This window comes from Lemur catta, chromosome 6, assembly GCF_020740605.2.
Source record: "Lemur catta isolate mLemCat1 chromosome 6, mLemCat1.pri, whole genome shotgun sequence".
Classification (NCBI taxonomy): Eukaryota; Metazoa; Chordata; class Mammalia; order Primates; family Lemuridae; genus Lemur; species Lemur catta.
Window position 1 is genome coordinate 59,224,683 of NC_059133.1, and position 13,786 is coordinate 59,238,468.

The 13,786-nt window shown below is 45.3% G+C and overlaps 1 protein-coding gene across 1 annotated transcript; it reads right to left on the minus strand.

The window, feature by feature from the left end:
- Nucleotides 1–798: 798 nt before the first annotated feature.
- CCDC184 (coiled-coil domain containing 184) lies at nucleotides 799–3,107 on the minus strand. Its single transcript, XM_045555071.1, has one exon. The coding sequence runs from the start codon at nucleotides 2,603–2,605 to the stop codon at nucleotides 2,021–2,023; it is 585 nt and encodes a 194-aa protein (XP_045411027.1). The 5' UTR covers nucleotides 2,606–3,107; the 3' UTR covers nucleotides 799–2,020.
- Nucleotides 3,108–13,786: the final 10,679 nt, after the last annotated feature.

Genomic DNA, 13,786 nt, shown 5'->3' on the forward strand with positions numbered 1-13,786 from the left:
ATATTTTTCTCCTCAACAACTTTTTATCCCCATTTTACACATCTGAGTCTCAAGCAGTGATTCAGTGATGGGACTGAGATTCAAGCCCAGATCTGTGCCTTTAGTGCTCTTTCTGCCACTCTGCAGCAACGAGCAGCAAGAACACACACACACACACACACACACACACACACACACACACACACACACACAGCACCCCAGCTCATTCTGCTTTCAAATTTTGCTCAGGGGCAACCTCAGGAAATCTCCATTACCCAAGGGAGTAGACTAGAGCTGTGTCAGAATAAGCTCTTGGGGGGAACACCTTACAGGCATTCTCCACTAGAGGCCTTAGGCAGTTATTGTGGTTTCCTTTCTGATGTGTCACTCTACTGCCAGAGATCTGGGGCAATCCCTCTAGAACAAAACCCCCCACTCTACTCCTTCCATGGAACAGGTGTCGTGCTTGCTATTCCAGGACAAGATTTGGAAATCATCTCGCAGGGGCCAGATGCTTTACTGAAAAGAAGTCTCTTGCACATTTGGGGTTCTGACTACTAAAAACACATTATTAGCTTGGCAGTCTCAACGCTTACCCCCGCCTTCCCCAGTCCAGCTTGAGGTCAAGGTTCAGAAGAGAGGGAAAGTAGGCAGAGTTGGCAATGCCTGCCCCGAGCAGGGCAGGGACAGTCAACTCCTTGGACCTGGAGGCAAGGAGAGAGGAGGGAAGGCATGGTCCTTGCAGTTCCCACTAAGCCCTGGTCCATGCAGTGGGCCCAGAAGTCCCACCCTGACATCCTTCTAGTACCAGTCAGCAAGGAGGGGAGATGATGCCGTTTTATTAAGGTTAACACCAAGGAAAGCATTGAGAAAGAATACACAAAGGAGGGGGAAGGGCACACAAAGTCACCACTTGAGGAGGTGGGAGGGAGGCACATCAGTAAAGGAACCTCAGGACAGCCACATGCTTCATGCCCTGGTTGGGGGTGTGAGGGGTGGGGAGAAGCGCCGTGATAGCTTGGGGCTCACAGAAGGGTCTGAAGCCCCCTGAACCTAACACCAGAGCCACAAGCCCTGCCCCTCAGGGCTCACACACTACTACACGAGTAGACACACATAACACACACAAGACATTATGGAGGCAACACCAAGAGGCAGCAGGCAGGGATATATTGACAGAAAAAGGAACTGAAGTTAAGCAGGTGCAGCCAGGAGAGACAGTTTTTGGCTGCAGTCCCCAAGAGTCCCTCAAATGTCCCCTAAATCTGGGCGGCTGCTGAGCACCCCCGAGTCTCTGCCTGTGAACTGGGCTCTTTGTTCTCTAAGCCTCAGTGAGTGGAACAGCAATCCCAGATGAAGTCAGTGACAAGGCAGGATCCGCTCTGCATGCAAAATCCTAGAGGCTGAGCTATTATGTCTTCATGCACATTCATAGCCAGCTCCTCCCAGCCCAGGGGCCCTTGGAACTCCATTCACTCAGATTCCTAGGGCTGCAGTTCCCTCCTCAAGCTTCCTTTACCAATCAGCAGCCGCAGAGGTCTGTGAGGGGGAGAGGCTTCTGCAGAGCACTGAATATCTTGGATTTCAGCAGAAGGGTAAATTTCCTGTTGCCAGAACAGAATACCCCCAATTCCTTAATTTCTAGTAAATCGTTAGAGATTATTTGCCATAGTCCTAGATAAGTCCTTTTTCAAAATAGAAAAAGCAGAATTTTATTTACACAATTAAGGGGTTCTCCTGTTGCCTGGGGACGGGGAAGGGACAGGATAGGGGATGTATGGGAGTCCAGAGATGAGCGCTTCCTCTCCCGGAACCTCACCTTTCCGCAGTTTGCTATGATTCGCTTGGTTGGGCAGAAAGAATTCTTGGTGCTCCCTAAGTCCTTCACCCTGCAAATCCTTCCTCGGGGGAGTCTTTGTGCCAGACCCACAAGAGCAGCTGTCGAACTGAAGCATGCTGCACCGCGCCGTTCAGTCCCCTCGCGTCATGCACTCGGAAACCCAAAGCCAGCCCGGGAAGGTAGTGTCCTCGCGGAGTCCCCTCACAGAGAGGCCTCGCCCTCCAGCTGCAGCAGAGTAATGTCGGGCAGGTCGAGGGACTCCACAAGTGGCCCGTCCCCCACAAGGAGACCAGCACAGGGGCTCTCGGGGCGCTCACGGTGACTGGTGGTTGTGGTGGGGCTGGGCATCTCCTTCTCTTCTCCCTCGTCCTCCTCGTCCTCAGGATCGCGACCCAGCAAGCCGCTATCCCCGATTCCAGGCGTAGGGGTCTCCGGCTTTTGGGGGACACCTGGGAAGCTCCCCTTGCCGCCGACCACGCCCAAGCCGCCCTGGCGGGGCGCCGTGGTCATAATCTGGCACATGGAGACGATGGCTCGCTGGTTGGCGCACACGTCGTCCGACAGCACCTGGATGTGCGAGGCCTGCTCGTCCAGGGCCCCCCGCATGGCCCTCACGTCCTCAAACAGGGCCTGCAGCTGGGCCTTCAGGTGCTCCATCAGTTCCTTCATGCCGCCGTTGTACTCCCCGGAGATCACGTCCCCCACGGCCGGCACGGTGGACACCTCCAGAGGCGCCGGCATGTCGCCGCCGTCCTTGGTCATGATCTCCAGCAGACCGTCCTCCATTGAATGGCAGAAGCGGGTGGCGGCGGCTCTGGGTCGAGTCCAGCCCGGCCTCCGGGGTTGGGAAGGGAGTGTTGGGGGGAGAGGTCCCGGGAGGGGTGAGGAGGAGCCGAGGGAAGAGGAGGCTCCCGAGAGGGGCGGGAAGCCGACGTGTGGAGATGAGTCCCGGGCCGAGGGAGCGGGCAGAATGGGGGAGGCCGGGAAGAGGCGGCGGGACGAGGACCCGGGGAGGGTCCCGGAGCCGGCGTCTCTTGGGCTCGCCCAGAGGCAAAAGTGACCTGCCCTGCCTCACCTCCTGGATTGCGCCCGTGTCAGCGCCGCCCTCCGGGCGCCACGAGCAGCGAGTGCCCGCCGGCTCCCCGGGTCACAGAGGCGCTCGCGGAGGGGCCCGGGTCGAGGCCCAGGCCAGCAGCGCGTCCGGCTCGGGACTCCCCCCAGCCATTCACCGGCAGCGCCCGAAAGTGTGGCTGGAGCAGCAGGGGCGGGTCTCCCAGCTGCGCCGCGGATGCTCCTCTGTTTCCAAGGCGACGCACGGCACGTAAATGACGTGTGTCTCCATGGTAACCAGGAAGTGGAGAAGAAATAGGAGAGGATAGTTGGGAAGCTGCAGTGGGGCTCTGGAGCCTGGACTAGCGGGTGGGGCGGGAGGGGAGGGGACGCTGCAGTGGCCTTAGCCGAGGCTGGAAAGAGCGTGTGGCTGCAATGTTTAACAGGGAAGCATGAGAGAGCAGTTTGCTGCATAACCCTCCAATCCCGGGAGAGACCATCCCTTCCCCCGTCTGGGTATGAGACACGGAGCGCGACTGCCCTGAAAGGGTTTTCACCAGCCCGCATTCCTTTCTCAGAGGATGGCGCTAGAGCCGGGTCCTACTTCCCTGTCCTCCAGCGGTCCGCAGGGTAGCCGAGAGGATAGAGAGGTCGACGCTAATAAAGCCAGATTTGAGTTGGGGAGCGGTGGCGTCCCACAGCCGGCCCCGCCGGGCCTGGCGGTGCAGAGGCAGGGGGAGGGCACTACGAAGGGCTCTCCTCTCCCTTCGGCTTCTGCAGTAAATCAGCCCTCTCGCTACAGAAAGCATAGGAGCTGGGAAAGGATGGGATTCCTTCCCATAAGGGACCCAATTGCTCCTATCTAGAATGGTGAGGCCAAGTACTTAAGTTTTGCGAATGACAGCTCCATAAGGGCAGAGATTTTTATCTTCCCTGCACCCTCCATCACGGAGTCCCCAGCACCTAAATACTGCTTGGCACCTGGTAGTGCTTAGTATATTTGTTGAATGAATACTTTAACAAGAACCACCAAGTTCTATTCTGTCATCCAGAACTCTCCAGCCAAATGTAGTGGATTTTGGTACACCTGAATTCAATTTTGTTTCTGCCTCTTATTACTTCAGAAACCTTGGCCAAATCATTTTCCTGATCTGTTAGTGGATTGGACTGGGTAATCTGTAATACTATTTCTAAGTCTAAATAACATTCTGCATCAGCTCGGGGATGGATGGGGGCAGGGGGGACTTGTATGAGGGAATTCCCCCTCCCCTCCAGTGCCCATGTTCAGACATGCACTGAGTATCCCCAATCTTTGTGACAACCGCTTTCCCTATTTTAGGGGTGGAATAGGAAGGGAGGAGTTGGAAGAAAATTGGATTTAATATATTTACAAATGATACCAGCTTGCAAAGCAGTCAGCACCTGGGCAATAGCATATTAATAACAACCCTAGTAAATTGGAGAATCCAAGTGACCAGAAACCAAAAGTTAACAAGAACAAATAAATCTGGAGGGGAGAAATAAAACTGTGTCACTTCAAGACAGAGAAAGCTAGGTATGGGTGAGTGTTGTGTATACTGATGGTTCAGCGATAGCAAGTACATTATCTTGGGGTTTCCCTGGTTATGTGCTCTAGTGATGAAGAGTGAGGCTGGTCCAGGGAAACTTGTGAAACTAGAGAACTCTTTGACCTATGCTTGTCTCACTGCTATTAAAGTAGGAACAAGTTGAGAATATCCTAAATGTCCAACAGCAGAATATTTAAATAATCTAAGGTATTGCTGATATAATAAAGTATGATGCAGCCATTAGGAATGTAATTTCCCAAAACAAATATATGAACAAATTTTAAAACCCCACACTATTGTATTTTCTAAAGCTAATGACTCAATCCTCCTTGCTTGCTCATCCTTCCTTCCTTCTACAGACTTGTAGCATGCTCACTTCTGGTCATCATTCCTACATCCAACATGTGCTCCACACATGGTTGATAACACCTTACTTTATTCCTAAAGCTCTGGCTCAGGAGAGGACAGAAGTGCTTTCTGTTGGTTTTCTTAAGCACAGCTAAAGTGGCTGGTATTTACAAAGAGTTTGTAAAAAAAATTATAGAGAAACTGGAAACAGAGACAGGACAACAGGACACATAAAAACAGCTGAGCTTACACAGCATAAGTTTCTGATTATACTATAGTAAGGATGTTCTCAAGGTTTATGGGTTCAGTCCTGTTGTTCATCCTTCCCAGGAGAGCTCTACTATAGCCAGAAAAGACTGGCATGGCTTTCAGTCTTGCTGCCTGGGTCCGTTACTACACATCTCTTAACTGGCACTTCACATGGACAATTTCATCTTGCCAGTGCTCTCACCCCTTCAGGTGGGTTTCTGCCTTCTACCTTCAAAGAGTGGCCCTTTCCCCAGTGTAGGGCCTCCCGTCTTTGACATCCCATAAGCTGACATTAAGCATGGCCCCCATATAGTAGGAGCTGGGTTATGCCATCATACAAGGCCCTTTGCCACTATTGTTGAGGCTACCATGTATGTCAAGGCTTTCAGCATAAGATTACATCATGCTGCCCAGAGGTGCTGGTCATGAAGTCCACTGAGAGTACAGGGGGTCTGAGCCCAGAGGGAGGGGAAATTATTGGAGAAGCACAAAAGACCATGGGAAACATATGCAGAGATCAAGGGATGTGGCTGATCCAGTCAAGTTCCAGGTCAGACATTTGAAAGTCAAAGGTGGATGGGAACTGGGGGAGTGGACCAATAGCAGTACTTGAAAATAAAAGCAGGCGACATTGGTGCATCAGATACATAACAAGGTTATTCTAGAAATTCTATGTGGAATGAGACCAGGGAAAATAGGAGAAGGGTCTAAGGAAAATAAGGCAGAGAGATGCAGAGAGCAGAGCAGAGCCTCAGTCAGTTGGCTGGGTTATAGGGCTGGACCCTCTGGCTGCCAGTGCCCTAGAGTTTGTTGCATGGGTCAATTCCCAAGCAAAAGGGGGATGGATGGATATCCCAGCCATCCTACTAGAGTATTCAAAGGAACTTCCACATAGCAAGAGAACGTAACTCCTATGTATTCTTCTGCTTCTTGCATTTCTCTTACCCTCTGGGAATCACCTTAGCTGTTCTATTTCTTCATCCCAGTCTCACAGCCCATGTGGGGAACAGACCTCATGCTGAGGAGATATAGCTCTCCATCAAGTACACTTAGCTCCAAACTCACTAAAACTGTGCTTCTGAGTAGTCTCTGCCATTTTCCTCTATCTGATGTCTAGTTTATCTCCAGTTTCTATTGTATACAACTGGTGTAGTTTTTGCACTATAAATCTGATGAAGATGCTTGCTTGACTCAGGTCTAGAACAATAACCTAAAACAAGGTACTGAGTGCCGTACCTTAGGCCCCAAATCCCAGACAATGGCCCCCAAATGTAACTTTTATGAGGCTGAGCTTCCTTGTGGCCCATCTCAGCATGATATCACATTCAAAAGAAACACATCCAATAGCCAAAAAGAATTAAAAAACAATTTAGATTTTATTACAGTCTCTGGGAAAAGTCTAAAGGGGTTTACATTCTTAGCACAGAGCAAAACATCTTCAACTTCTCTCCCTCCCCTCTCTGTCTCACACATTATGGCATAGCTGTCCCTGCTGGTCTCTCTCCTTTCTCCCCAAACACCCCCAAAATTTCTCTCAAGCCTGGCCCTATTTTCTCACTCCCCCCCTTCATTTTGAATGTATTCTTTTTCTCTCTCTCAAGAAGAAACTTGCTGTCTTTCTAATGTAAATCAGTCAAGCTTGTTTCAGTTCCTTTGATTCTGTCCTTCATTTCCTCCATCTGCACAAATACAAGGAGCCCCAGTTGTCAATTATGGGGGTCGTCTCAGAGTATAAAAAAGATGGAGAAGCTGAAAATACTCCTATTGTTGCGGGTTCTGTCTGTTACACAGACTAGATTTTATCAACACAAGAGAGTGGTTTGCCTGGTGTTATGACCAGCCTGCTTTGCTCGCCTCCCCCACGTTTGTACAGACAAACGGGCCTGGTGATTTGCAAGGCCCCTGGACCCCTGTGAGCTTCTAACTGGGGAGGTCCAACTATCCACACCCTCAAGAGTCTTTACTGTCACAGGCATGGCCATGAGGTGAGCCACACCCCCCCATGTAAGATCTGAGCTGGACATGGCCTCAAACTATTTTTAGGAGTCTTTAAGGCCACCCTCACCCCCTTCTTTCTATTCCATATTGACTTTACTCAGAGAAAGAATTCCAGGAGACCTTCCAATTTTTCATGCAATCTGAATCTCCACTGAAAATAGCCCCTTATTTCAATTAAGCCTGTTTGGCCAGTGTCACCCTATCTCCTCCCCTTTCTGCACTGCCCACTACAGCAGCATCTCTCACACCAACACTTGCAGAGGCTTTTCCCCTCAGTGCATATGTGAACATGTAGTCTGTGCCACTGTGATGTGACCAGTTCTAATCCAAGTTGCTGGGTGGTTGGCAGTGGACATAGAAGCTTTCAGAGCTCTGGAGCCACCAAGGGTCCCTGGTGCGGGGCCTCATGTAGCTTCCATCCCCTCCATATATTTTCTTCCCCTGGAAATTTGCCATTCTTAAAATAGCTCAGAGCCTGAATTGGCCCCAAGTCAGAATCTGATAGTGCTGTACCACCTGGAATCATAAATTTCTGGCTCAATGGGGGCAATTTTGCTTGAAAAATTGCCTCTTTCAGAGTATTAGTCCAATTTGGAGCAATTATGCCCAAATATCTAGGGTGAGTGGGGACTGTAGTAAGTGTACCACAAACTTTCCTTCCATTAAAGAATCTTTAGAAATTTGGTGTCCCTGAAAGCTGACTTATGCAAACTTCTAGGCCCCTTCTCATCTGTCATATCTTTAGGAAGTCCATGGTGTTCTATCCTAGGCAACTCATATAAAATTTTGTAGGTCTCACTCTTACTAGTACATCTAGTTATGCTCTGTCCATCTCTCTCAGAGGCCCCAGAAGTAGTATCAAAAGTGGTTTTGGCCGGGCGCGGTGGCTCACGCCTGTAATCCTAGCCCTCTGGGAGGCCGAGGTGGGTGGATCGCTCGAGGTCAGGAGTTCGAGACCAGCCTGAGTGAGAGCAAGACCCCGTCTCTACTAAAAATAGAAAGAAATTATCTGGACAACTAAAAATATATATATAGAAAAAATTAGCCGGGCATGGTGGCGCATGCCTGTAGTCTCAGCTACTCGGGAGGCTGAGGCAGAAGGATTGCTCGAGCCCAGGAGTTTGAGGTTGCTGTGAGCTAGGCTGATGCCATGGCACTCACTCTAGCCCAGGCAACAAATTGAGAGTCTGTCTCAAAAAAAAAAAAAAAAAGTGGTTTCTACCACTTCCCTTTTGCTCCCAAGGACCATCAAGGCACTGTCAGCTGCAGTTCAGCACCGTCTGTGAGGTGCACTCTATTTCCATGGCACAGACACAAATGGGGACTGCACTAGTGTTTGTGATGATACACGGACAAGGTCCTCAAAACGAAATCCACGTCTTCAAAGTACTGCAGCAGTGCTGGGTCTTAGGCAGAAGTGAGGAGAAGGGCCCTTTCCCAACTTTTCCACCCAGACCCCGAAGCCCCTGTTTTAAGAAATCTTGCGTGAAAACAGCTCCATCTTCTCATGTCAAGTTCTTAGGCACAATGCTTACATTTTGTTTGTTTTAAGGCACAAGGATCCCCTTCACTCTGGAGCTCTCCAATCCCTTTACTTTGTTTTATTCTTTTCCATATCAGTTATCAACATCTGTTATACTATATTTTGCTTATTTATCTATTTGTTTGTTTGCTCTCTTCCACGCCCAACTAGGGTGTAAGATCCATCGGGGCAGGAGTTTTATTTTGCTTACTGCCATATCTCCAGCCCCTGGCAGAGTGCCTGGCACATGGAAGATGCTCAACAAGTATTTGTTGAACAGATGAATGAATGAATTCCAAATCCAAAACTAAAAAAAGAAACATCTGTCTTAAGGACATGTAGTCTGCAGAGCTTCAACTCTGCCTTATCTTTGAGAACAATGTAGCTTTTTTAATTTTAACCGTCTACTTTGGTAATCTGTGGCTTATGTTCACACAATTAAGTGGCCCATCTAGTGATCTTTCTTGAACAAAGGAATACTTCCTTCAGAGACACATGGGAGTCTTCACCTCTTAGAAGACAGAAAAGTGCTTGTAGCTTTGAAATGAGAGTTGTCACCTACCCTCTATTCCAATCTCCCTTTGAGTATTCCACCATTATCTCCATCAAAGTCTCAAAGATACAGGGGCCGCCTTTTGTTAGAACTCAGGGTCAAAGGACAGCATGCTCTCCACTCCCCTCAGTGTTATTTGAGAGTGGGATGATGTCAAGCCTGTATACTGTGTATGAAGGAGAAGAACTCCTGATTTATTCTCTTATTCTGCTGGAGACAACCTAAAAAAAAGTACCCTGTTACTGGTTATAAGATTAGTATCTAACTGAGAAAAGGATATTATGAATATAAAGGTTATTGTGCTTTAAAGCTAGGGTTTCTCTTCCCCTTGCATTGGGGAATGGGTAGACTGTAATGGTTTAGGGTAATGTTAGAGCAGGGTACTTTTTACTGTAACAAAGTTGAATCCTTTTTGTCCCTTGCTTGCACCCTTCCTGCTTCTGTTCTAAAACCAAACCAGACAAAAACTCTCCACATTGATCAAATATATAACAAAGGATATATAAAGATCTTTCTTTCCAGGATAATAAAGCTAAATTAAAATCAGACATCAAACATGAATCAGAAAAACAGTATTCCAGGAATTGAGGTTAGTCTCTAAATGACCTAAATGAGACACTTGCAATAAGACCTTGTTATTCTCCACAGTGTTGTCTGAGTCTCTAAGAAGCAGAAGGAAATTTTATGCGAAGTTCACAGGTGATTGCCTGGATCTAATGAATTAAACTGGGACTAGATGCTCCTCAGAAGGTGATCCTGAGTCACATATCCAATCTCCTGTTCATCCTAGCTCATCCATCACCAAATTACACACTGGCTTCCAGCTGCTTCTTATATTATTAAAAACCAACTCCCTCTTACCCGTGGCATTAGTGGCTTTTGCTGCTCAGCAGAACAATGAGTATTATCCAAGACACCTGCAGGTGTACTAGATAATAAATTGCTCTCAGTTTCACATTATTCACATTGAAATCACTGATGGTTAAATTGCAATGAGTTCTGTGGGACACAGGCCTCTCTTCTTCATACTTGTGGACTTTTATTAGTGTGCTGGGGGACATTCTCTTCTTAGAAAAGAGTGTGGAGAAAGGTTCTAAGGGATGGAGATGGAGATAATGTCATTTGAAACCTATGACTGTCATTTGAGAGCTGAGGTCTAATGGAAAAAGAGAAATAATCAAGATATGTGAAAAGAGGAAAAGTTAGAAAGAACTCCTTAATGGATTTTCAATTCTGAGACAAACTAGCATTATTCTGCACTTCCACGGTACCGGCAAGATGCAGGATGGGGCATTTAGGTAAGATTTCTTACAGAACTTCATGAGGGTGATGGATCTGGGAGAGGAAGGAGCCTGAATTTCCTTTCTAGGAGGCCTTGAAAACCAGGAGAGAGTCTTAGTTGTCTGAGTTTAGCTTGGGAAGAAATAGGTTTATTTACCCCTGAAATGAGCTCTGTGATATTTCAGCAACCCTACCATTCACATTTTAACCACAAACCAAAAATTGAAAGAGTCCTGAAGTGATTGTGTGTCTTTCACAATAGGAAGATTACCACAGTCTCTAATACCCACAGATACCTCTCTAATCATTTCCTTTTCCCCATTTCTTCCAGCAAAGCCATAAGTCAGGCCCTTCACATCTCGTGCCTGAAAGACTATTCCTCTTTCATTCTTTCCTGTGCCCTTCCCCTCTTTCTCCTCTCTGTGCATCCATCTCTTCACAGCAGTCAGGAGAATCTACCTAAAACTCAGAGCTGAGCTTTTTCACACCCCAGGTGAAAATGTTCCAAAGGCCGTAGGCTCCAGCCTCATTTTCTTTCTACCACTTTCTGCCTCACTGTTTCTCCTCTAGTTCCACAAATCTGCCTGTAGTTCCCATACACTCAGCACACTCTTCCATGCCTCTATTCCTTTATTCATGCTGGTCTCTGTGTTTAAAAGCCTTTCTCACCTTTTTTTCCTTTCCTTTTCTTTTGAATCTTTATTAATTGTGAAATATAACACAAATAGTGAATAAACATATGTGTACACTTGAATGAATAAAGGCAATAGCTGTACAATCACTACCCAGATCGAGAAACAGAATATTGCAAACATCTCCGCCCCTGCCCCACCAGAAGTCCCCACTCCTACCCTAGAGTCAAAAGCTGCCTAGGAGGGGACTACTGTCTTGATTTTCATGATAACAATTTCCTTCCTTTCCTTTGTAGTTTATCATGTTTATACATTCCTAAACAACATAGTTTAATTTTGCCTGTTTGTGGAACATTATATGGATGGAATCACAATTTATCCTTTTAAACTTTATATGAATGGAATACACAATTTATTTTTGTGTGTGTCTTGCTTCTTTTGCACATTATTTTTGCAAAAGAACTTCAGTGTTGTTGGAATACCTGTGTTTTGTTCATTTTCACTATTCTACTCTATTCCATTGTATGAATATACTGCATTGTATTTATCTGCATTCTACTGTTGCATATTACTGTTGATGGACATTTCACTTGTTTCCAAATTTAGACTATTGCTAGCGATACTGCTATGAATATTCCAGTACATGTCTCATGGTGCACACAGCACAAGTTTCTCTAAAGGTTGTATACAGGGGTGGATTTGCTTATCTTCAGCTCTACTGGAGAATATTAAATTGTTTTCAAGAATGGTTGTAATAACTTACAATCTTCCAGCAGACTAAAAGTTCTCATTACTTCACATTCTCTCCAATACTTGATATTGTCAGACTTTTAATTATTGATTTGCTCTGATATAATCCCAAGTGCCAAGATCAGTGCTTAATTCATAATAGACACATTAAATATTTGTTGAATAAATGAATGTTTCTTAATTTCCAAACATGGAACTTTTCTAGTTGTCTTTTTGTTATTGATAAATAGCTTAATTCTGTTGTAGTCCAAGAATACATCTTGTTCAATTTCAACCTTTTGAACTTTGGAGAGGCTTGCTTAAAAGGCAAGTTTTTGTTTATAATTCTTATGTATAGGCATCACAAAAGAATATGTGTTTTGCCTATGTCTGATATTAATGTAGCTCACCAACTTTCTTTTAAATAGGGTACATGATTTAAAATATATTTGTGGATTTGTGTATCTATTTCTCATTTCTATTAGGTTTCTTTCCTACATTTTGAAGCTCTTTTATTAGGTGATTAACAATTTTGCTGACTTGACCTCTTTATCATTATAAAATGGCCCTGGTAATATTTATGGCTCTAAAGATTATTAGTTTGATATTAATAAAGCCATTTCAGCATTTTTATTAGTGTTTCCATTTTTTCCCCTTTTGTCATATCTGTGCCTTTATATTTAAAGGGGGTTTCCTTTTCATGGTATATACTTGGCTCTTTTTATCCAACCTATCTGTACCCTTTAATTGGGATGTATAGACCATTTACATTTATTTCAATTATTGATAAGATTGAACTTCAATCTATCATCTTGCTATTCTATTTGCCCCATCTGTTCTGTTTCTTTTTTTCATGTTCATTCCAATGTTTAGATTAATGGAATTTTAAAAGGACTTCTTTTTACCTCTACTACTGGCTTATTAGTTCTTTGTTGTTGTTGTTGTTATTGCTCTAGAGCAGTCCTTTCCAACAGAATTTTCTGTGAAGATAGAGTTGTTTTATATCTGCATCGTCCAGGGTAGTAGCCATTAGCCACATGTGGCTAGTGAATACTTGAAACGTGACAACTCTGACTAAGGAAATAAATGTTTAAATTTCTCTTATTTTAATTAATTTAAATTTAAATAGCCACATGTGAGCCATGTATATGGAAAAGGTGCATGACCCAAATGATTGATAACCAACCATAAGGAGGACATGAAGGGCAACTAAGTTTCAGCAAGAGGAACAAAGGGAACTGATTATTCTGGTCTGTTTCCATTAATTTTACAAACAGTAAGCAGTCATTACCACAGTTTGCTCTTTCATTTGAAATGTTAAATGTGTACAAATTGTTAGCAAATGTACCTTAAATTAAAACCATCTAATCCTTAAAATAAAGAAATAAATAGCCACATGTGGCTAGTGGCTAGTGTATTGACAGGGCAGCCCTAGAATTTACAACATATACCTTTAACTTATCATAGCCTACTTTCAAATAGTGTAAAAACCTTATAACAATATACTTTCAGTTCCTTCCTTATGTTCTTTGTGTTTTTTTGGTCATACATATTGCTTCCGTATGTGCTAAAACCCCAAGTGCATTTTTGTTACTTTTACTTTAAATAGTCATTTATCTTTTTAAGAGATTAAAACATCAGAAAATTGGCCAGGTGTCGTGGCTCCCGCCTGTAATCCCAGAACTCAGGGAGGCTGAGGCGGGAGGATTGCTCGAGGTCAGGATTTCGAGACCAGCGTGAGCAAGAGTGAGAACCCGTCTCTATCAAAAATAGAAAAATTAGCCAGTGCAGTGGTGGGTGCCTGTAGTCCCAGCTACTCAGGAGGCTGAGGCAGGAAGATTGCTTGAGCCCAGGAGTTTGAGGTTGCTGTGAGCTAGGCTGACACGATGGCACTCTAGTCCAGGCAACAGAACGAGACTCTGTCTCAAAAAAAAAAAAAAAAAAAAAAATTGTGCCACATTACCAAAGTATTACTTTGACCCACAGTAATATTATACATATTTACACTCAACATAATCACAAAATAAAGCTGTTTAT